A 25,388-nucleotide genomic window follows, 5' to 3' on the forward strand; every position below is an offset into this window, starting at 1 on the left:
TGAAAACTTTGAGATGGACATGAATTAGCCTTGATTTAGATACCAGATTTTTCTGTAAACTTGGTGTTAGAGATAGGTAATCAGCAGTGATTATTTTCCCATGTATTCCAGAGTTCACGCGTTACTGGGGGATGAGTATTCCTTACAGCACATTCCTATTATCTCTTGCACTGGTCAACTCCTCTTGTAGACCATGCCTTGGGATATTTTAACCTCACTCACAAACCTCAGGAATGGAGTAAAGTACCTAACAGAGCCAGACCACACTTCCATCTTGCTATGTGCCACCCCCCAACAAGAGAGCTCCTTAAGCCTAAAGCGTTAGGTTATATGCTCCTAAACTCAGTCCTTATTTTACCAATTCTATAAACTCAAAATGTTTCTGTGTACAGCTTACCATGTACACAGCTGTTCCTGGTCTTAAATAATCTAATGTGAGAAATAATTACCCACAGATCAAAAATATTAGACCAGAAACATTGAAATCATATAGTTTAATTTTTAAACAATCTAATTTGAACCAAAGCACTATTTCTAACTTTTGTTCATTCAGTTCTGGTAAGCAAACTAGACTGAATCCAGATTTAGATTATAGCTCAGATTAATTTTTAACTCAGAACAATTTTTATTAGAATGCAACTTTTTGTTTTTCTCTCAAGGGAACAATAGAGCCATAAACATTAGCAAAGAATGAGTTATCTTTGAAGTTTCATGTATTTGAACCAGATATGGCTCATACTGGTGATGGTCCCTTGTCATAAGTTTGTTCCTTCTGCAAAATCTTCAGTTCAAGCTAAAATTACTAATTACTGAAAAATCAGATTAATGTATTGAATTGTTTTCATAATAATACAGCAAGGAAAATATTTCTGGAATATTTGGAGTGTCACTTGTGCACCATAAAATAACGAACATTTAGAAATAGATTCAACATTGAAAGACCTAAATTTCAGGGAACAGCTCCACATATTACAATTCCAAGTATTTATTAAAACACATCAATTCAGTAGAAAGTCTAGAATTGTGATGTTTCTAATTCAATTTTATTATCCTGAATATGAACACCATCCACCCCCCACAAAGAAAGGCAAATCGTAACAAAATGGAAAAAACAAATTTAGGTTGATAAGGTAGCAAACAACCTAAATAATTTTTTTCTCTCCGATAGGATTTTAGGGCTTTCTTATTTTACATGAGACAACACTGGGGTGGAAAAACACAGAACACTTTTTTTGTACACATTTAACATTTTTCACTTTATCCAAGTAGAACTAACCACTTCGTTTTGGTCATCATCTTTTATCACTCCAAACTGTTCACCAGCGTATCTCTCCCCTCTTCTTTTCAGATAGAACCTGGTGATAAATGGACTTTGGCACATATCTCACTAGGAAACATAGTTTACATATGCACACTTAATTCCATAGTTACTTGATATAGCTTTTCAAAGTTATTTAAGTAATAAATCCTGGTAATTAAGTTCATTTGCAAGTAACCACCAGTTAATTTTGGAGGAAAAATTCTACTTTCACAACTTTACTCTGTTAAATTCTATAAGCATATTCTTTTATTTGGAGGTAATTATAGAATTCTGCTCTCAGAATGACACATTTCAATTGTTTAAATAGATACCCACACAAATTCTCACTTATACCAAGTAGCTGGCTCATATTTATATCTTCATTTCAAGAGGGGAAAACAACCATTTCTGAATTCATAGAAAAATAAACAAAGAACAGCTGGTGGAACAGTTCTAAGAAAATGTTGACTTTTAAAATTTCACTTATTTTCCTTGAAGTTCTCTATGCTTCCCATCCATGATAAACCGAGATTATGTAACAGAAAATTTTAAATTAGGTTTATGTTCCAAAATCAAGCTTCAATTCAAACCGTTTCTCCAAGAGAACTAATTTTCCCGACTTCTTCTCTTTTTCTCAAATCTAAACAAAACATTTGAGGTAATTAAATTTCAAAACCTCAAGATCTCATCAAGGTTACTTTTATGTGCCTGTCTCGATAGGGAACCACAATTCTACCTCTACATTTCCCAGTGGAAGTCCTTATGACCAAAGGGCTAAGCCACATGCCCCTTGACTAGGAGTATACAGCTTAAAATTTGGTATTGATTAAATGTGCACAATATTTGGATGTAATTGGCATTTTAAAAAATTCAGTAATGCCCATTACAAATAACTTATCTGGACAGACTCAAAAGTAACTGGTCAACCTTAAAATAAAAAGAGAACCACCGTTTAATAACATATTTATATCTTGGTAAGAATGAACCAGTGTGACCTGGGAAAGTCTAGAAATTCTTGGGTTAATTATAACAACATGGTGATAGGTTTTTCAAGGAACTTTCTAAACTCAGCAAGCCACTGGGCTCCAACTGCTCCATCCACAACCCGATGATCGCAACTGAGTGTAACAGACATCATGCTAGCCACATCAAATCTAGAAAAAGATAAAAACATTATTAGGAATTCTGAAAGCAATCACTAGATTTTAGCTAGTAACCAGCCCAAATGACAACACCTAACTTATAATCCCAACCAGGTAACATTATTTTCCACCTATTCTTCATGGGCTGTACACCTCTAGCTCAAATTAACAGTTTGGAGAAACAGACCAAACAGCCATCTAGAGGATACAGGTCCGCAAACAACAGCCCTCAGACCAAATCCCACAGGTTTACTGGAATACATTTATGTATTGCCTATGCCTGCTTTTACACCACAATGGCAGAGTATTTGCAATAGCCACCGTATGACCCAGAAAGCATAAAATAATTTACTAACTGGCTCTTTAAGAAAAAAGTATGCTGACCCCTGACCTAGAGTAAACAAGACTTCCCATCTCAAACAGTAAAACAAGAAGAGTTGTTGACTGAAGCTCCAATATGCCATGGCAATAATTATAAAAACTGAGACTCAAAAACAGGTATATTGTAATGAAAGTGAGTTTACAACTCCCTCTCCATTTTGGCACTTACCCTTTTTCATTATCTGCTGCAACCAGTCTATCCTCTGAAGCACCAATTGCCAAAATACATGCTTGAGGTGGGTTAATAATAGCAGAAAAGTTCTTAATTCCAAACATTCCTAAATTTGAGATCGTAAAAGTGCCACCCTAAAGAAAAAAAGATTAAAAACAGATCATGGTAACTGCTTGTCAACATAAATTAGAAAAAAATGACAAATGTTTTGTGAAAAGACCTTAAGATAATATTTTACTTTAAGGACTCTCAGCAACATGGATTGGACCTAGAGATTATCATACCAAGTGAAGTAAGTTAGAGAAAGACAAATACCATATGATATCACTTATATGCGGAATCTAAAATATGACACAAATGAACTTCTCTACGAAACATAAGCAAGACTCACAGACAGGGAGAACATACTTGTGGTTGTCAAGTGGGGAGAGACGGTGGAGGAGGGATGGATTGGGAGTTTGGGATTAGCAGATGCAAACTATTATATATAGAATGGATAAACAACAAGGTCCTACTGTATAGCACAGGGAACTATATTCAATATCCTGTGATAAACCATAATGGAAAAGGATATGAAAAAGAATGTATATACATGTATAACTGAATCACTCTGCTGTACAGTAGAAATTCACACAACACTGTAAATCAACTATACTTCAATAAAATGAATTTTAAAAAAGGATTTAACTACCATAAAAAAGAAAAGGAAAATGGTAAATATATGAGGGGATGGATAATTAGCTTGTCATGATCACTTCACAGTGTATACATATATCAAAACATCAAGTTGTACACCTTAAATATTACAATTCCTATTTGCTAATTATACATAAATAAAGCCGAAAGGAAAAAAGGAATGAATGGAATACACTTTACTGAAAACATACAACTATAGCAATATGAACGAAAGTCAGTTGCGTGGCTTTTGCACACTACTTGAAAATGTGTTATTTTCAGCTTTTGATAGGTTACTCAATTTTTCTTTATTTTCAAGACCTTGTGTCAGTGAGAACACAAGGCAGAATCAAAAGGCAGAAAATGCAATAGAAACATAATACCAAATTTTAAAATAACATAATTCATTAAAATAACATAATAACATTCAGAAGATAAATAATTAATACCTTACCTGGAACTCATGTGGTTGTAGTTTACCCTCTCGTGCTTTGGTTGCTAAAGAAACAACATCATTAGCAATGGTTTCCAGTCCTTTTATGTGTGCGTTAAATACAATAGGTGTGATGAGTCCTGCAGGGGTACTGACTGCAACACTGATATCAACAACGTGATTTCTATTTAAAAAGAAAAAGAAAAGTAAACCTCAATAATCATCAACAATGTTTAATTAAGAGTTTGTTTTAGGTTACCCAAGAATAGTGGTATTTACTTCAGTTTGTGCTACTTTTCAGCCAGGGAGAGCTCTTTCCTGGTTTTTAAATTTTGCTGTGGCCTCCCTTAGACCTGCACTTTTAAAAAATGAATGAGAGATATGTCAGTAGGTTGGTTTCACACGTACTCACTAACTATCCCTCATCTGCCTTGACTAACACCATGGGTACAGGTGGGGAAAAAAAGGTTCAGCATCGGTGAGAATTAAAAAGAACTCCTTACATTTTGAAACGAAATGGACTGGCTGGAGCTGAGTCTGCAAGCAGAACTTGAGCAGATGAACGGAAGAGTGAAGGGAAAGGACTCCATGGCGGGAGAAACAGAAGTACTCATGTGGTAGGGTGGTGGTGTTGTCTCAAAACATAAAAGTAGGATTCTTAATCCTTTCTACGCCATGGGGCACATTTGCATTTGGGTCCCTTCTCAGAATATATATATTTTTTAAACACAGAAAACAAAATACACAAATTACCAGAAAAACTTCCCCCAAAACAAACTATATTGAAATTCAGTTATCAAACTATTCAAAAAACAAAATTGTGATACATGCACTTCTGTATTAACTCAACAATCTTGCAGCAGGTCTAATTATGGCTATACTTTTGAAGTAGTGATAAGAAAAAAATATATTTTAAGATATCCGCAATAACTACAATGTGATACGAAAGTAACTTGATTTTTATTTGGTCATCAGCACAAGTACTATTAATACCTCTTTGATTTGTTCTTTATATTTATAATGGGAGGAAATGCTAAATTTCAGTTAAAGGTTAGTAGAAAAGAATGACTTCCCCCCCCCAACCAAGTTCCCAAACTCCTGAATTGTATCAGAGTCTCCTTCGGGGTCGTCTATGTAAGGGCCCCTGCTAAAGTGATCTGCAATAAAGAAAAAGTTAACAAATGCTGGTGAGGATATGGAGAAAAGGGAACCCTTGTATACTGTTGGTGAGAATGTATCAACAAATTGGTGCAACCACTGTGGAAAAAGAGTATGGAAGTTCCTTAGAAAACTAAAAATAGAACTACTATATGATCCAGTAATTCCAATCCTGGGAATATATCTGGAAAAAATGAACATACTAATTAAAGACATGGAAGAAGGGACTTCCCTAGCAGTCCAGTGGTTAAGACTCCAAGCTTCCACTGCAGGGGGCTCAGGGTGGCTCCCTGGTTGGGGAAGATCCTGCATGCATGGCCAAAAAAGAAGACATGGAAGCAACCCAAGTACCCACACACACACATGAATATTACTCATTCATAAAAAAGAAAGAAATTCTGCTATCTGCAGCCATGTGGACAGACTTAGAGAATATTATGCTTAGTGAAATAAATCAAAAAAAGACAAATACTGTGTATCTTATATGCGGAATGTAAAAAATAATACAAATGGATGCACATGCAAGACAGAAACAAACTCACAGATACAATACAGAAAACAAACTAGTGGTTACCAAAGGACAGAGGGAAGGGGGGAGTGACAAATTAGGGGTATGGCATTAACAGATACAAACTACCATGTATAAAATAGATAATCAACAAAGATATATTGTATAGCACAGGGAATTATAGCCATTATCTTGTAATAACTTATAATGGAGTATAATCTGCAAAAATACTGAATCACTATGCCATACACCTAAAACTAATATAATATTGTAAATCAACTATACTTCAATTAAAAAAAAAAAAAGAAAAAGTTAAAACTTCACATGAAGGAAGAACTCCAGCTCTTTGGAGATTATGGGGACCATACCCCCCAGTGTGCCCAAGCTCGCCAGAGGCAGCAGGCTTTTATCACTTGCAAACACAGGGACCTGCTCTAATAATACAGTGTATGACACTTAACAACTACCGTAGCTGGGCTCTGGCCAAGGTATCAAACAGCAAACACTTCTTTCTTAATTAAATTACCTTGTCATTACAATATTATTTTTTCAATAATCTTCCTCCTAAGACAGTAGGGATGGTGTTTCCTATCTTGTTCACCACTAAATCCAGCAAACAGTATATGTTCAATAAATATTTGTTGAATAGCTGGACGAACAAATTGAAGGGCATTTGGTAAGGATTAATAAATAATTTATAGAACTTGCCCTGCAATGTCCATCCTTTCATCTACGTAGTGTTTCCTTCAGATATTCCTAAAAGATTAAACATAAATTTACCCTATGACCCAGTAATTCCACTCCAAGGAGTCTACCCAAGAGAAGTGAAAACATATGTCAACACAAAGAACTGTCCTCAAATGTTCATAACCATGCTCTAAAAGATATGTCTATGTCTTAATCCCAGAATCTACTAACGTGACCTTATTTAGTAAAAAGGTCTTCACAGATGTAATTAAGTTCCTGAGATGAGACCACCCTAGATTATCTGGGTGGGCCCTAAATCCAATGCCAAGTGTCCTTGTAAGAGACAGAAGAGAAGACATAGACACATGAAGGCCATGTGAAGTTGGAGCTGTGCAGCCACAAGCCAAGGTATGCCTGGAGCCGCCAGAACTGGAAAATGCAAGCAAGAGTCCACCCGAGAGCCTGTGGAGGGAGCACAGTCCTGCCGACACCTTGATTGCACACTTCTGACCTTCAGAACTAGGAGAGAATAAATTTTTGTTAAGCCACAAATTTTGTGGTAATTTGTCATGGCAGCCCCAGAAAGCTAATATAGTCTCTAAAAATATAGTAAGACCCTCAGATGTTCTCTAAGAGTGGGGTGACCAAGGAAAAAATTAGAATCAGTAAACCATTTTTCAGTCCTGTGAAACACGTTTAGAGTTCTCTTGGGGAGTTTCAGAAAGATTTCATGGTGAGTAAGTTAAAAATTAGCCCCTCTTAGGCAATCATTAAAATCAGGTCAGTATTCATGGTATACTATACTTCCTTAGTCATAAACAATTTTTCATAGTCATAAAGATATTAACACTGAATACTGATTTGTCCAAAATTTGTGCTACAATCAATTTGGTAGGATGATGGGTTGTGTGTGTGTGTGTGTTTGTAGAGAGGGTAGAACAAAGCTAAATCTTAACCTTCTTTAATAGGACGTCAGTTGATAAAGTAAATGAAATGAAAAATTTATGAAAGGCAACAGAAAAATGTTTAGAAATAGGAAAGTAAATACCAAAAGAAATAACAATTTAAAGGCTGTGTTTGCCTCTTGGGAGTGGACCTCAGATTAAAGGTTGAGCAGGTCACCATAAGCCATGAATTAATATTCTAATGTACATACTATTATTGTAAAAAATTTTAAATTAATAATATAAAAGCATCTACATAGTAGAAAAAACCTAGGCTGAGTCAGAATCCTGGTTCCAATCACAGTTCTGCTACCTACTAACATATTAACTCAGCGAGTAACTCAACTTACTGAGCCTCAGTTTCTTCATCTAGAAAATGTGTAAAACCACCTAACTCATAACGTGGTCATAAGGATTAAATGAGACAACATGTGAAAGACACCAAGAGCACCATGCCAGTCACATGCTACCATAATATTAACAAATACTGTTTTTTTGGTTTTGTTTTCAATTTTGCCCCCACTAAAGTTTAGCAGAACTCATTGGTGAACAAAACCATTTCAATCCTGCTTTGTGAGAGTCATTATCAACTTAATTATACATATTTGTACACTTATCTCCCTTTTCTGAACTCAAAGAACCTGTAGTCTTTACTAACTAAATTTGGCATTATCTCAGAAATAGCTTTATGTTGTTTTCAAATTGTCTTGCCTGTGGAAGCCATCTCCCCTCCATCTTCTGCTTCTCCTTACTCCCTATACTCCTAGTTATATGTGAGACAGCCCACAAAACACTGCTGATGGATATATATGTATATATATATACCTTCCCCAGAAGTGATATACTTACTGTCTTATAACTGTGTCCAGCCAAGAAGAATTTGCTTCAGGAACTTTTAAACATGCCAAAGCTGAAGCTTTTATAATGAAGTCATTGACAGAAATTTTGCTTCTCCCTTCTAACATCTGCAAAGACAAGAAACCATAGTAGTTTCTTAAATTCTCTTCTCAAAGACTGAAACTATATAATCTTGAGAAGGTGGGAGGGGGTGGATATACCTATGTCCTGAGGTGGAAAGGATGAAAAGAAACCAAAAGTTGGTTTTCTTCATCTATTTTAATGTAGACCATTACACCTGTACATTTCCTGCTAAACACTGCTTTAGCTGCATCCCATAAGTTACTAAGTAACTAAACACTAAGTAGGTGCTTGGTACTAACTATAAACACAAAGTAAACATACTATTTCCTACCAGAAGAGACTCAAGTAGTCTCATAGGATCATAGTGACTATGTTAGGCTAAAATGGATACATAGCAAAGTTGACTTTAATCATAAACTTTAATCAAGGGTTAGAAAATGAAAATTCTCCAGGATACTCTCTGTCAGTTAAAATTAAGATGACATCCATTTTTCCATTATCAATTGGCGTTTGTAACAAAATACAATATATGAGCAAAAATGTAAATATTCAGTGAGGGAAAACAAGATTTTTAGAATTTATGAAGGTAGAATTTCCAGACCTTTTACCTTATTAAGTTCTTTCCGTACCAACAAAACTTCTCCCATATTTACATCAACAGAAAGGTAATAATGAGGTATGGTTTGCTTAGATTGCATTAACCGCTGTGCAATAACCTAAAATCAAAGAGATTCAAAAATCAATTATCTTGAGTTGAAATGAGACCTCATCTCATTCAGGGCTCTGTTTGCCCCTTTACCTTGCTCCCTGGTAATGCTTACCTCAAGCATTATTAGAACTGGAAGATGGAGGACTGCACCATAACTTAGCCCCTTCCAATAGTATTTAATCAGAACACAGTGTTTGTGTATCCCAAGAATTCTATTGGCCAAACCAAACACCTATTAAATGAATCATCTAAGGTTCCCAATTTTAAAAAAGTCTCTTCTTAGTGTTTCAAACTGTGGATGCAACTGAACAATCAGAGTAAAGATGTCCCCAACAGCTTTGGGTCGAAAAGTTATGGTAATACTCTTACTCGGCGAATGTTGCTGATTGGGATATCTGTGAAGACACCTGTAGGAACCGGCGCCACTCCTGGACTCGGGGGAGACACAGCAGCTGCTGGAGTCTAGAAGGAGGTAAAAAAGTTCTTAGTCTTAGCATAAGCAACTGTGAACAACTGTTAGTGACTCTTTTACAGATGGCAAAGTGAAAATTAAATGGTTTATAGGAAAACAGCTATTTCTATCCCAAGGGAGCAAAAGGAACTCCGATTTGGACTGTGCTTGTTTAAGAGTTTTGTTTCTAATTTTCATACTTAGAATTGGGTAATCATGTTTTAAATGTTTCTATGACTAGTTTATATCAAAATAATTTTGTTTTCACAAAACTTTCTTCAAGAAAAGCAATCAAAGCATTCCTAAATTGAAAAGATTAAGAGATAAATACAAAGAAAGTAATGTATTTTCCTGAATACTGTTAAGAAAAAACAATGACAGGGGCTTCCCTGGTGGCACAGTGGTTAAGAATCCTCCTGTCAATGCAGGGGACACGGGTTCGAGCCCTGGTCTAGGAAGATCCCACATGCCGTGGAGCAACTAAGCCTGTGCACCACAACTACTGAGCCTGTGCTCTAGAGCCCGTGAGCCACAAATACTGAGCCCACGAGCCACAACTACTGAAGCCCGCACGCCTAGAGCCCATGCTCCACAGCAAGAGAAGCCCATGCACCGCAACGAAGAGTAGTCCCTGCTCACAACAACTAGAGAAACGCCACACGCAGCAACAAAAACCCAACGCAACCAAAAATAAATAAATAAATTTATTTTAAAAAAAGAAAGACAAATCTTTTATTTTAAAGCAAACATCTAAATAACTAAATCATTTTCCTTACTTACAGTTGATTATTTTAGCACCTTTACTGATCAAACGGAGTTGGCTATGTGGATTTAATCCCCCTGTGAACTAATTAACTACATAAAACTCAAACACTAGCCAACCAACTTGCAAGCATGCTTTAAAAAGTAGGGCCTGGGGCTTCCCTGGTGGCGCAGTGGTTGAGAGTCCACCTGCTGATGCGGGGGACACGGGTTCGTGCCCCGGTCCGGGAAGATCCCACATGCCGCGGAGCAGCTAGGCTCGTGAGCCATGGCCGCTGAGCCTGCACGTCCGGATCCTGTGCTCCGCAACGGGAGAGGCCACAACAGTGAGAGGCTCGCGTACCGCCAAAAAAAAAAAAAAAATTAAAAAATAGGGCCTGAATAAGATGATAAGTTAGGAAAAATTTAGTATCACTACTCAAAAAAGAACAAAAACAACTTGGAGTGGATTTCAATGTGGTATATCATCTTTGCTTTTGTGTATGAATAACAGCACATTCATATGTACTTATTACTAGCCAGTGAAATTAGACAACAGAAACACAGTTCTGATTAAGCTATTTCACTCATAAATAATGTATGCAAAGGTCTAACAGGCTGGACAAAGCACTCTGCAGGGACAAACTGCAACCAAAATTTAGGAAGCGAAATATAACTCACAGGAGCAGTTTTAGTAGGCACAAAGGAGTCGACGTCCTTCTTGATGATTCTGCCGTCTGGTCCCGTCCCTGGAAGAGACACAGGAATACCACACACATGACAGCGTACCGCTAATTCCTCAAGGAGATCAGCACTGTGATCCTGAAGTGCAAGTTCCTAAAGGTTCTCTAACAAAGACCCTCTAAAGGGGCCACTGCCTTAATCATGCCCCTTAAACTTTTCCCTAAAAATAACACCTTTTGTTGCCCTCCTCTCCGTTAGCTCCAAAACACCCTTTTTGAAATCCTGCAATATATCTCATTTGGATTCTACATTCATTTGCTCATAAACAATTCCCTTGCTACAGAGTCGACAGATATGATAACAATTATTTTGGACAAATCAGGCAAGTCAACTGTTTTTACCCTGAAATAGCATGAATAACTCTCAAATGCAATGATCTCATCTTTAGAACCATTCGTTCTATATGTGGTCTCCATTATTCACAGCTTTCTCACAGTAGCCAAGGCACTATATTGGCTTGTGTTAGAGATTATGAAGGAAAAAGGTGCCATGTTACACATGAAGAAAGATCTTAAAAGTTCCCTCAACAGGCTTAATTTTACTTTCATTCAATTTCTTTCCTCCTCCCATCCACAACCTCTTAGGTTTAACATTACACCTAAGTAGATAATCCTGAACCTTAATTCTAAGGAGATTCAGAATTTAGTTATTAAAATACCTTTTACACTGACCCACTTCTAGAAAATATTTGGTCAAATTGATTCATCTTCCCCCAAGGCAGACTTTTAAAAGGATTCTCGTTGTGTGCAGTTCGTCCCAACTCCTTTCCTTCATTATGAAAACTGAGTTGGCTAGGATTGTGTTTATCCTCACCAGGAGCTCTAGAACAGAGGCAGCAGTATGCCTATTAGATTCCCTTCCTTATAAAAGACAGAAACCATAACCTCCCCTTACAATCAAGGCTCATCTGGACACTGCAGCCCCTCAAGATGAGGAAACTGCAGTACCACCTGCCTTATACTAAGCTTCATCCACCTATAAGAATTTCCTATTAGGAGTTAGCTGAAATCTTTGAAATTCTTTTGTCTCTCTCCCTAAGAAGGCACAACAGACCATCATAAAGCAATATGGTATAAAGGGAAGAACACTAGACTAGGAGTGAAAAACGTAGGGTTGTTGTCAAACATAAACTAGACAGATGATTGTGGTCACTTAATCTTATCTGGTCTTTAGTCTCATCTGTAGGACAGATTATCATACCAGCCCCTACTCATGGGAATGCTGTGAGGATAAAATGGGACAGTGATGTGAAAATGCTCTGCATCAAAGAAATATAAACCATAATATGGGTAGCTCTGAGACAAATCAAACTCTGAATATCAGGGTTTCAGAACAGTTTCTCCCCAGATGATTACATTTTGGTCAAATTTGGTAAGCAATCTGTCCCTGGGGGAAAGGGGTAGGGGTGGGACTGGAGATTGAGTTCAATAACCAATGGCCAATGATACAATCAACGATGCCTATAAAAATAATAATTGATCCCTATAAAAATAAAACTCTTGAACAACAGGATTTGGAGAGCTTCTGGGTTGGTGAACACATTAATGTGCCGGGGGTGGGGGGGGTGCTCCCAGAGAGGCACAGAAGCTCAGCACCAACCCCCACTCCCCATACTTTGTCTCATGCATCTCTTCTATTTGACTGTTCTGAGTTGTATCCTTTATAATAAACAGGCAATAGTAAATAATGTGCTTTCCTGAGTTCTGTGAGTCATTCTAGTGCATTATCAAACCCGAGGAGGGGGTCTTGGGAATTCCTGGTTTATAGCCAGTGTGTCAGAAGTATGGGTGATCCTCAGGACTGGCATCTCAAGTGGGGGCAGACTTGTGGGACTGAGCCTTTAAACCTGTGGCGTCTCGGAACTTCCCTGGTGGCGCAGCAGTTAAGAATCCGCCTGCCAATGCAGGGGACACGGGTTCGAGCCCTGGTCCAGGAAGATACCACATGCCATGGAGCAACTAAGCCTGTGCGCCACAACTACTGAGCCTGCGCTCTACAGCCCGCGAGCCACAACTACTGAAGCCCACGTGCCTAGAGCCTGTGCTCTGCAACAAGAGAAGCCGCCACAATGAGAAGCCCGCACACCAAAACGAAGAGTAACCCCCGCTCGCCACAACTAGGGAAAGCCTGTACGCAGCAACGAAGACCCAACGCAGCCAAAAATAAATAATTTAAAACAAAAACAAAAACGTGTGGAGTCTGATGCTAACTCTGGAGAGTGTCAGAATAGGATTGAATTGTTGGATACTCACGTGGTGTAGAGAACTGATTGCTGGTGTGGAAAGAAAATTACATTTAGTATCAGAGGTGGTGTCATAAAACACCAACCACTGATCCTCTCAGCTCACTTATTTCAGGCCACTTACTCCCCCTAATGCAAAATTTCTTCCACTCCACTAATTCCTCTGCTTTCATCATGTTGTCAAGCCTCCTGTCTTCACTTCCTCCTTACCCAGCCTACACTCTATGGATCACTGTTATAATGACTCCCTGGTCAAACTCTAAAACATATGCCTTCTCAGTGCCAGCACCAGAGTAGCTTAATATTGCTGGGGGGAAAAGTACACGCCTAGCTGAATGACTGTACTATAAATTCAGAGGCACAAAACTAAAATAGACACACAAAACTATCCAGAAATTAAATTGTTTCCCTTGAATTCACTTTCCCTGTCTCTGAGAACACTATTTCACAATCTCTCTAATCTCAGACCTTCCCACACTAACTCTCCAGCAGATCCCCTCACCTTATACTTTTTTAATTTTTTTGGCTGCGTGTGGGATCTCAGTTCCCTAACCCGGACTGAACCCAGGCCACAGCAGTGAAAGCACCGAATCCTAACCGCCAGACCACCAGGGAACTACCCCCTCCCTTTATATGTTACTGATCAAATAGCAGGAACCAGAGAGGTACTCTCCTCATCTGCTACCAACAAACCTATAAACCTACCCCATATTCTCTTCTCTCCTATAAAAGTAGACAAACTGTCCTAATTCCTACCCCAAACCAATCCCATCCCCTCTTACATTCTCAAAAACTTTGTACCTTGCCAAATTATTCTGCTCTTTCTCCTTTTCTACATCACCAATTTATCCCTTTCTATTAGACCACTGGTTCTCAGCCAGGGCAATTTTGCCCCCAAGGGGGCATCTGGCAATGTTTGAAAATATTTTTGGTTGTCCCAAGTGGGGTATGCTACTACCATGTAGCAGGTAAAAGCCAAGGATGTTGCTAAACATGCTACAATGCACAGGACACCAGCTGCCACCCTGCCAACAAAGAATTACCTGGTCAAAAATGTCAACATTGCCACAACTGAGAAACTCTACACTAGACCTGTTCTACTATCACTCATTTTCAAAAGCTCTCTCTTGAGCCCAAATGCTCCCAAAAGCTACACTTCTATTTCTATGCCTTCCTTCACAGCAAATGTTCTTGAATAAGTTGTCCACAATGTTATCTCCACTTCCTCATCCACTTTTCATTTTTCAAGCTGTCCAGACCAGCGTCCACTGCGCATTTCTTTTGAAGTTGCTGTTGTCGAGTCCCCATATCCAATCCCTGACTAAGTTCTGTTGATTCTATAGCAGAAGTGTATGTTGAAGCTGTCCATTTCTTTTCATTTCTACTCTCACCACCCTTGTGTAAGCCACCATCATCAGCTCCAGCAACAGCATCTTAACAGGTGCCTTGGCTTTCATTTAATCCATTTGCACAGAGCAGCCAAAATGATCTTTTAAAAATATAAATCATTTTATGCCACTTCCTCATATTAATCTTTCAATGGCTTCCTACTGTACTTTAAATAAAATTCAAATACTATCATAACCTGTAAAATCCTTTATGTTCTCGCCCCTGAGTTTCTTTCTGACCTCATCTCCTACCACTAGATCATTTGCTCACTATGCTCCATTAACACTGGCCTCCTTTCTGTTCCTCAAACATGCCAAGCTCTTTCCACTTCAAGCTGGTCTTTGCCCAAAATGGTTTTCCTCCAGTTCTTCACATGGTTGGCTCATAGCTGACTCATCTTTCAGGTCAGATCAAATGTCACCTCATCAAAAAGACCTTCTCCAACCACCCCGTCCAAAAGCAGTCATGACTACACATATATTCACCCTGTTACTCACTAGTATATCACTTGGTTTATTTCTTTCTTAGCACTCAAATCATCTTATTTAATAAGTTATTATCATCATAGCTAATGGTATCATCATAGCTAATGCTTTCTATGTACGGGCACTGTTTATTAACTTATTTAATCCCAACAAGCTATAAGTTATTATTTTTATATACAAATGAAGAAACTGAGACACAAAAGGTAACACACCTAGTGTTCGACAGAGCTGGGTTTTAAATCCAAGCACTCCAGCTCCAAAGCCAATACTCTTAACTACTATGCTATAACTCCCTGTCCATTTAATTCTTTATTGTTGGTAATATGAGCATCTGAAACTGGGATCTTGTCTGTCTTATGAACAAGTGTTGGATACATAAACAATACTCAATGAATATTTGTCTAAATAAATGAATCATTTAACTCTAACTGCATGATAAGAATATTGAGATTTTTCCACTTAAATCTCTCCTAAGGCAGTCAGTATTGCTAAATATCTAATAAATGGTCCTTGTTTACTTGTCTAAATTCTTCAGATATAATTATTAACCTAGTCCCTCCTCCCCTTAAAATGTATTCCAATTTAAATTGCTGTCCCTGATTCTAATCACATGTACATAAAGAATGGCAATACACTAGTGAAATAATATTAAGGTGAAAAAAGGGTCTTCCAATATTACAAGAATCCTCTGAAGTAAAACAGCGATAACATTCTATTCTTGTGCCTTTGGGGATTGGCTTGCTTTCTAACCATAAAAACAATAGATTGCAGACAGATGATAACCACTGATGAGTGCTCATAGCTGGACAATAAAAAAATGGGAAATGATAATTCTTACTTCAATAAATGTTATGCAAATTAAATCTGGTAATTAAAAGACTAGCACATAGTATTAGCCATCAAACCATGTTCCAGGAATAGTAATTTCCCCCCTTTTCCAAAGTATATTAATTACCTTACATTAAATTTTAGCTTAAAACATTTAAATGCCAGCCAATAATAGTAATAATGTGAACAAAACTAATATGTATTGAGTACTTATTACATTCTAGATACTGTTCTAAGCACTTCACCTGTTTTAATGTAAACTATTATCTAGTTTTACAGATGGAAAAACAGATGGATTAAAGTAATTCATCAAAAGACATATTACACAGAAAATGATAAAGCCAGGATTAAACCCTAGATGGTCTGATTCAAGACCCCATGCTCTTATCACTAAGCTACACTATCTCTCTGGGGAGGAAAAGATAGGTAAGACATTTTCCTTTGCCCTCAAGGGGCATTAGTTCAGTTTTGTATGAACTTTATTATTTTAAGTCACTTCAAATCACCCCAACTTCATGTTTTGTTCTGTGTATTACTACATTCAATCAGCCTGGCACTAATACAGATTTCTTATTATACAATCAAGTACCATAACCCAACTCTGCCGAACAAACACATCATACTTTCACCAACAATTTAGCAGTTCCCGTTAACAGGGAAGGAAAAAAAGATCTAAATTATATAGGTAGATCTTAGACAGACTAAACAAAGCACAGTAAATTTTCCTACTCTGTGGTGGCACCAAAGGAGATATTTCCCTCCCTCATCCTTCCCCCGACTATCGCAGATAAGATGACTATATACAGTTGTACCCTCTGGTCCTAAGGAAGAAACTCTACTAAATTTTAGTAAAACCCCACTCCATAGAAACAGACTTACCTTTTACTTGTGTAAGGTCAATCCCTTTCTCTGTTGCCAGCTTCTTTGCAAGAGGGCTAACAAACAACCTTCCCTTTGGTCCAGCAGGAGTAGCTGGGCGGGTGGCTGAAGGTGTAGGGGCTACAGGTTGGGGAGTTGGAGGAACAGGAGCTGCCTTTTGAAAAAAGTTACAGATTGTTAATTCACCACTGCAAAGATTGGTCTGAAAGATTTAAGAGTTTATAGTTTATTTAGTCAAACCTATTTTAATTAAATAACTTTCATCTTTTTTCCAAATATCAAATGCACATTTTTCCTGCTTAAACATAATACAGCAATATGAATAGAATAACATTATTTTATGTCAAAGACAGAACAAAGTCAAATTCTCTAACTCCATGATTAACAAAGAGAGGCATGGAATTTAATTTTGGTAACCAGTATATAACATCCTTATAGCCTTTCTTCACTTTAATCACTTGTCCCTTCTTTATTCTCATTCTCTTATGTCACCTACATGGCTTTTGTTTTTACTTAACCTAATTCCAAAATAATAAATTATTCTGGAAGGTTCCATGTTGAAACACATTAAAAAATAAACCACTACAACCACTTGCCAGCTCCCCATATATGTACGGCAGTCAGAAATCAAGTTTTCTCTGACAGAACTGTGTACCTCATCTAAACTCACATGATTCTACACCTGCAGAAGCTTCATTATAGCGTTACTGATGCCTGGAATTCATACAAGCTCATGTTACAGGTATATAGTATACAGTGCATAGAGACAGACTAAATTCTATGCAAAATAAGCCATTTACGTGAAGGTTCCAATGTATTACAAATATAAGCTTGACCTACTATATGTTAATACCAAGAGGATTGACAATGACAAAAACTACAAATTCTACAGAAAATGGGTGACAAAGCATTACCTTCCATGTATGTATGTATGTATGTATATATATATATATGTATACGTATGTGTATATATATATATGTATATATATGTATATATATATATCTACACCTAAAGCAGAAAAAGAACATGTCACCTCAGCTTTGTTCTCAGCAGGACTCAAGACACCAGGAAAAAAAAAAGCTATACAAATCAAACTATTGACCATTATGTGAATGGTGCAGTGCCACACACTGTGTAGGTCTCCACAAATGTTAACTATCTCCTTCCTTATTCATAGAATCTTAGAGCTGGAAGGAACCTAGAATATCATCTACTTTAATCCCTTAATTTAGAGATGAATAAGGTTTAAGTGTTCCCTCAATTCTAGAAGCATACCTACCGGGGATGGGGTAGGTGGTGGTGCTGGTGGTTTTAAATCAGTTACTTCAGTTGGCCGATAGTCAGCAAATGCTGGTATATCTGCCTCTTTTTCTACAATGATACAGAGTGGGGTTCCTAGAGGGACGTCTCTTGTACCTTCAGGGATCAGGATTTTTGCTAGGTAACCTTCTTCCTGTACTTCAAAACCTTAAATAGAAAGAAAAAACCATTATGGAACTTAAAGGACTCCACTATCCTACCAAACTCAAAGCACAGTTTTAAGTAAAAGGTTCTTCTTCAAAGTAGCTATATAACCTTTTGCAAGCTATTTAGCCTCTCTGTGTCTCAGCCTCTTTACCTACAAAATGGGAATGACAATAGTACCTACCTCACGGGGATATTACAAAAAGTAAGTGAACATTTTCCAAGTACTTAGAAACAGTACCTGGCACAAAGTAAATACTAAATAAATATCTGTTAAATAAAACTATAAGAGATTACACAGTGGTTAGTTCTGAACGTTTTCTTTAAAACATCCCCAGGGGCAGCCCCTTGCAGACCCACAAGACTCCAAGATGGCATCAGTTGTACTGCTAAAGATCAGAACCACATGGTTAAATTAAAAGACCTACTATAGTTGATAGTGACATGGGATTACACTCCTAAAAGCATCTTTGGAACTTTTTGAGAGGTCATGCTTGGTATTACACCAACTATTTCATTATGAAGAAATACAGCATAACTAGAGATTCTGTGGTGTTGACTTTATTCAGCTACTGCTTTTCTTTTCTTTTTCTGGCCACACGGCTTGCGGGATCTTAGTTCCCCCACCAGGGATTGAACTCAGGCCCTCGGGAGTGAAGCATGGAGTCCTAACCACTGGACCGCCAGGGAATCCCCAGCTATGCTCTTCTTATAACTCAAATATGAAGAGTTCCGAAAGTAAAACTAAAAGAACCCATTGGAGAGGACAACTTTTGCCTTCCAGATCTTGGCTTTCTGTGGCGTTGTGCCTCTCCCTGACAAACACATCTTTGATGAATCCTTCCATATCCCAGGTGAGAATTAATATACAAGACATGTATAAAAAGAAAAGACTCCAAGGCCACAATGGAGTTTAAAGAGTTTGACCAAGGTAATACTTCTCTAGTGACCAGAGTCTTTAGACTACTAGTCTCTACAGCAACATTGGTATTCAAGTTAAAATGCAAAGCAGATCTATTTTTGCCAGGGTTTTTTTGTTTGTTTCTCTCTTTTCAACAAACAGAATCCTTTCTTCTAATAAAATCTTATGGGAGGAAGCGCAATATGCAGAAAGATACAAAGGAGGTGTCCTGGTGGAAGTGGGGCAGCGGGCACGGAACAGTAGAGTGCTGCTCCTTAAGTTCTCCTTTGCCTCAACGTGCCATCAAGGGTTTGAATAACAAAATCTGAAAACAACCACTGCCGAGGATGCCCAGAATCTCCTACTGCATCTCTGAGAACTGGACAGGAAATACATTTATCTACAAATATCTAGGGCTTCCCTGGTGTCGCAGTGGTTGAGAGTCTGCCTGCCGATGCAGGGGACGTGGGTTCATGCCCCGGTCTGGGAAGACTCCACATGCCACAGAGCGGCTGGGCCCGTGAGCCATGGCCGCTGAGCCTGCGCGTCCGGAGCCTGTGCTCCGCAACTGGAGAGGCCACAACAGCGAGAGGCCCGCGTACCGCAAAAAAAAAAAAAAGAGAATACAAATATCTATACATGGTATGACAAATATGATTATCTATATGGGTTTTGTTCTAAGCATAAAAATAAATCAGAGAGGGAATAAAAGGAAATGTGATATGATATCTGAACAGGTAATACATACATTCCATCACTCATTCTCAAACTATGAAAACAATCTAAGCCCTGCTTTCAAGTCTTCCCTCAAAGTCATCTGAAATTCTTTGGTATTTTCCTGCCTTTGATGTTATTTTCTCCTGTTTCTTCTTTTTTCCCCCTTGCCCAGTTTAGACAATGATAAGGCTAATAAATAAGCAAACTCTGGCCTAAAAATAATCCCTGACATATCCTTGATCCAATGAGACTACAGTATGGTACTGACAAATCCAACTATGCACACTTTTGTTATGAAATATTCTGTTCCAGGAAATGAATCCCAAGAATTAAAATTTTTCATGTTATCACTCACTCATTATAGGATAGGACGGCAATCCTCTTCCCTCATTGGAAAACTCAGTGCCTCAACCATTAAGAGCTGAAGAAATCTCACCTATAGTGGCCTTGTCAGTCTCTATCTCTGCCAATAAATCTCCTTCACTTAGCTTCTCACCCACTTTTTTTTCCCATCTCTGAACTGTGCCCATGGTCATGGTGGGAGAAAGGGCAGGAAGAAGCACCTGTAGAAACAAACACATTTTATTACTGTGTAATAACTAGGAAGCTGTGGACACAGTGGAACTCAGGCCAGCAAACAGTTTTATGGAATGATAATGACTGTGACCATCCAAATTCCCATGCCCCCACAGCAGTAAAAGCCCACTGCCTCAAGTGTCCCTACACGTGAATCTTTCAAATCTCAAGCTTTTATAGTACCAGCGATACTCTGACCCACCTTCGAAATACTTTTCCACCCTCCGAACGTAAAAACAATGGGCAGATGGGAAAGAGTTCTTACTAAAAATTAATTCCTCAATAAATATCTAAGCACAGGACATCTTTTTGTCTTTCTTAACACTTAGATTAAGCTACAGTTTTTCATTTTCACAGAATGACCTTAGTCCAGACTTTCCACTAAAATTTTACTGTGTGCTGTATTGGCATCTATCTCTTCACTCAGGGGAAACTGAATTTCTCCCAAACTTCCCAGATACTTTTTCAAGATAAAAAAAACTCTTATTAAGAACTGTTTGGGACTTCCCTGGCGGTCCAGTGGTTAAGATCCTGCACTCCCGATGCAAGGGCACGGGTTCGATCCCCTGGTCGGGAAACTAAGATCCCACATGTCACACGGTGCAGCAAAAAAAAAATGAATGAATGAATGAACAAATGAACAAACTGCTCTTACAATAGTCACTTCCACCCCAGTAAAATCTAAACATCAGATTGGCTGATCTAAATTTAAAATTGCTTTCTTATTTATATGGCTTGTATGTCCACTGAATTTGGATGCTTACTCATTATGGGTTTTCTTTGCTATCTTTTAGGTTTGTTTTGTTTTGTTTTGTTTTTTTGCGGCACGCAGGCCTCTCACCACTGTGGCCTCTCCCGTTGCGGAGCACAGGCTCCGGATGCGCAGGCTCAGCAGCCATGACTCACAGGCCCAGCCGCTCCGCAGCATGTGGGATCTTCCCAGACCGGGGCACGAACCTGAGTCCCCTGAATCAGCAGGCAGACTCTCAACCACTGCACCACCAGGGAAGCCCTCTAATTAACAACAGGATTATGCTGAGAGAAAAATCATTTCAATTGATGATGTCTCAGGAAGGTGAGGGGGGCAGTAAAACAAAACTTAGAACTCTAATTAGAAAATTTTTAAAATGCTTTTCTTGGTCAGAATTATCTATCTTATCTATCTATCTACCTACCTACCAACACCGGGACTTAGTTGTGGCACTCGGGACCTTCGTAGCTGCGTGCAGGATCTTCATTACAACCTGCAGAATCTTTTTTTAGTTCCCTGACCAGAGATCGAACCCGGGCCCCCTGCATTGGGAGCGTGGAGTCTTAACCACTGGACCACTAGGGAAGTCCCTCATCTTCATCTACTTCTTAAAAATTAGTGGATCCAATAATCTCTATACTGTATCTTAAAGGATAATTAAGACAGAACCCTAAAACTTTCACAAAAAGCCAAAGACATAAATTATAGAGAAATGTACTGTCTTGTGTAGTGAGACAGAATTTGCAGAACAGGATGAGATAAATGCGTGAACTGACCACCAGGCAAAACTTTATAATGAGTGAATGTTAATAAAAGACCATGGAGGACTTCCCTGGTGGCGCAGTGGTTAAGAATCCGCCTGCCAATGCAGGAGACACGGGTTCGAGCCCTGGTCTGGGAAGATCCCACATGCCGCGAAGCAACTAAGCCCGTGCGCCACAACTACTGAGTCTGTGCTCTAGACCCCCGCGAGCCACAACTACTGAGTCCATGTGCCACAACTACTGAAGCCCACGCACTCCAGGGCCCGCAACAGGAGAAGTCAACACAATGAGAAACCTGCACACCTCAACGAAGAGTAGCCTCCCCTCGCCGCAACTAGAGAAAGCCCGTGCACAGCAACAAAGACCCAATGCAGCCATAAATAAATAAATAAATAAATTTATAGAAAAAAAAAAGACCATGGAATAGAACATGATGTCCAAAGGAAAAAATTATTCCTATACAAAAATTTCTACAAATAAACTAAGTGAAGGAAAGTTCTAGTCTTAATCCTTTAGAAAAAGTGCAGCTGGCTTTTATCCATTTCCAGTATCTGAAACACAAATATAGATGGGATAATCTTAATATCTAATAAACTAATTAGCTTCTTAGAAACTGATTTAGTTAATAGAATCAACAGTGACTATATTTACCACCTTCAGCTTTGTTGCAATGTTATTATATATGTCTATTTGACACTTATTCTTTATTTTAGTTCAGTCTTTTATTAATACTACTGGACTACTTCACTTACTCTTAGAAAATAGAATACCACATGTCAAGGAAAAACACCAATTGGGAACTTTCATTCAACAGACAGTACTTGGGGCCTACTAAAAACTCTTGTTTATACAGGGAGTAGTATAAGTACAAATCATCCTCAAAATCTAACAAAATGTTCTTGAATGAGAAGTACCAAACATTATCCTATCTGCTACACTGGGGCTGTGAAAGGTTAAAAGAACTAGCCAAGTTCACACACCTGGAAATAACCACCAGGAATAAAAGTTGTCAATTTGCATGTTTAAACCTCTATTTACTTTCAAATGACAAAAACTAGCCATACTTAATGTCAGTTCCCAGGATGTGAGAGCCACCTATGAAAAATAATAAATGAATAATAAATTTTCTAGAGCAAACACCCAGAGGCTGAGCCTCACCTGCATGTGAGGAGGATATGAGCTACCAGGAGCCTGAGCGGGAGGCGCAGGTGACGGAGCAGCGGCAGCAGGGGTTGGTGCTGGGGCTGCTTGTGGGGTAGGTGCTGCTGAAGAGTCCAGTGTATAATTTTTAAAGGCCTCAATATCTTCAGGTCTAAGGAAGAGAAAGAATGCATAAGTATAAGGGGGTTATAAAGTGGATTCAGTAGTCTTAGAAGCCTTTAACTAACTTCTCAATTCTGGGTTAAAATACTCCACTTGAGCATCTAAGTTCCACAGATTGCCATGGTACTACTCACTTTTCAACTGTGATACAGATGATTGCTCCAATTGGAACATCTCTGGTACCTTCAGCAACAAGTATCTTTGCCATGTAACACTCCTCCAGGCTCTCAAATCCAACAGTAGCTTTATCAGTTTCAACCTTTTAACACAAAAGCAGGAGCTTAGACTTCTGCTGCCAGTATGAAGTTTATTAGCTTGTGTCTAAAATCATACAGTTCAAAGTGCAGTAAGTCAGAAAGAAAAAGAAAAATACCACACGCTATCACTTATATGTGGAATCTAAAATATGACACAAATGAACTTATCTACAGAACGGAAACGGACTCACAGACACAGAGAACAGACTTGTGGTTATGGGGCGGGAGGGGAATGGAGTGGGAGTTCGGGGTTAGCAGATGCAAACTATTACATAGAATGGATAACAACAAGGTCCAACAAGGGAACTTTATTCAGTTTCCCGTGACAAACCATAATAGAAAAGAATATTTTTTAAAAATGTATATATATGTATAACGGAATCATTTTGCTGTACAGCAGAAGTTAACACAACATTGTAAATCAACTATACTTCAATTTAAAAAAAATCATACAGTTCAACAGTCACGAGAAAATAAAGCCTCTATCACAGGTTTGAAAGAATTACTATTAAAAATATCTTAGCTAAAAATCAGTTTGGCTAGCTGCTGCTAACTTATTTAGCTAACCAACCTTCTCTAATATCAAATTGTAAAAAACATCTAAAAGTTTCTTAAGCAAAAGGGATAACTACTCACTCAGGAAGTTAATGCTCAGTTTAGCTAAGCCGGTCCCTTCTAACTCATTTCCATATTTTAAAACAACTTACCTCTGCAATTAATTCACCCTCGTTGATTTTTTCCCCTTCCTTTTTCTCCCAGCGGGCTATGGTGCCTGCCTGCATTGTGGGGGAAAGAGAGGGCAATGGAACCTGGAGAAGACAAAGGAGAAATACAAAATTTACAAAGAGCTACCTAACTCTCATTCTGGTTTAACGCTTCACTCAAGTCACTACAATTTAACGCAAAGAGTTTGAGTCCCAACACACAGTGGGCACTGGGGATATAAAGGGGGTTCCTGCCACCAGAAGCTCTCCACCAGGACAGGCTTCCTGCTCCACAGGCCTGCGTGGGTCTCACAGCTTGTACTCAGCAGACGTTCCACATACCGCCCCAGGCTTGGCGCTCTTCAATGGAATAGGTCAGGAGAAGGAAGCTCAAGAGCTACAGCAAAGCTGGGTAATGGAGAAGGGACACTGACACGCAGTATACTTGGAGGGGGATGGAGGATCACTGACTGAGGCCTCTGAGGAAGGATCCCATGAAGGACAACGGGGTCCCGCGAAGGACAGGTATGGGGCTCACCTTCTGATGCGGGGGGAGGCTATACCAGCGTCGCCTAGGAGGTCCCCAAAGCTGCAGCAAGACGCGATTCCGCGGTGTGGCCCAGGAGCTGGGGCTCCAGCCGCAGAGTGCCCGGAGCCTGCCATACCCTGTGGTCCTGCTGCAGCAACGAGCCGGAGCCGAGCCAGCCTGCGGGGTCACGCACCGAGCTCCCGGCTCCTCCCGCAAGGCCGTCCACCGAGCCCCAAATCCTGCCCTTGGGGTTGCATTCTGGGCCTGTCGCGCACAGACGCGCCACATACTGCCGCTGACCCCCACACCCCAAAGCCAGCGCCGTCTCCGAAGTGACCTCTCCAAGAGCAGCGCGTCGTTGCCGTCAGCCGCACCGCGCGGCCGCAAGTTGTCGTAAAACGGGCTCCAAAGATTCGCCTTACACCCTCCGTGGACCAGAAACGTGTAGAACGTACGGTCTTTCTCCCGGGTGTCGGGAAGAGGGTGGCCCGGGGCGGGTACTGTGGAGCCACGAGTGGCAGGGGCGTTCCAGCGGAGCTTCCGCACGCCGAGTCTGGAAGAATTAGACGTGGAGAGAAGTGGCAGGTGGTGGGCTCGCAGTGGTGGCCGCAT

General features: G+C 39.2%; 1 protein-coding gene across 1 annotated transcript; it reads right to left on the bottom strand.

The window, feature by feature from the left end:
* Positions 1 to 510: 510 nt before the first annotated feature.
* On the bottom strand, positions 511 to 25,114 carry DLAT (dihydrolipoamide S-acetyltransferase). The gene is made up of 14 exons (XM_060017963.1): positions 24,786 to 25,114; positions 24,251 to 24,352; positions 23,421 to 23,545; positions 23,122 to 23,275; positions 20,309 to 20,435; positions 18,070 to 18,257; positions 16,790 to 16,943; positions 10,904 to 10,971; positions 9,400 to 9,492; positions 8,930 to 9,037; positions 8,250 to 8,365; positions 4,125 to 4,287; positions 2,993 to 3,129; positions 511 to 2,454 (listed from the first exon to the last, which is right to left on the bottom strand). Exons 1-14 carry the CDS (start codon positions 25,062 to 25,064, stop codon positions 2,325 to 2,327), a joined length of 1,944 nt encoding a protein of 647 aa, XP_059873946.1. The 5' UTR covers positions 25,065 to 25,114; the 3' UTR covers positions 511 to 2,324.
* Positions 25,115 to 25,388: the final 274 nt, after the last annotated feature.

The sequence above is a fragment of the Delphinus delphis genome, chromosome 8, assembly GCF_949987515.2.
Source record: "Delphinus delphis chromosome 8, mDelDel1.2, whole genome shotgun sequence".
In the NCBI taxonomy this organism is placed as follows: Eukaryota; Metazoa; Chordata; class Mammalia; order Artiodactyla; family Delphinidae; genus Delphinus; species Delphinus delphis.

What these genes read in the sequence shown, in the direction of transcription:
- DLAT (XM_060017963.1), bottom strand. Translation starts at nt 25,064, where the DNA reads ATGTGGCGCGTCTGTGCGCGACAGGCCCAGAATGCAACCCCAAGGGCA. An exon ending in TGACCTTACACAAGTAAAAG is followed by an intron (nt 10,972 to 16,789) that starts GTAAGTCTGTTT and finishes TGTCTCTTCCAG; the next exon opens with GGACGGGACCAGACGGCAGA. An exon ending in TACGGAAAGAACTTAATAAG is followed by an intron (nt 8,366 to 8,929) that starts GTAAAAGGTCTG and finishes TTGTCTTTGCAG; the next exon opens with ATGTTAGAAGGGAGAAGCAA.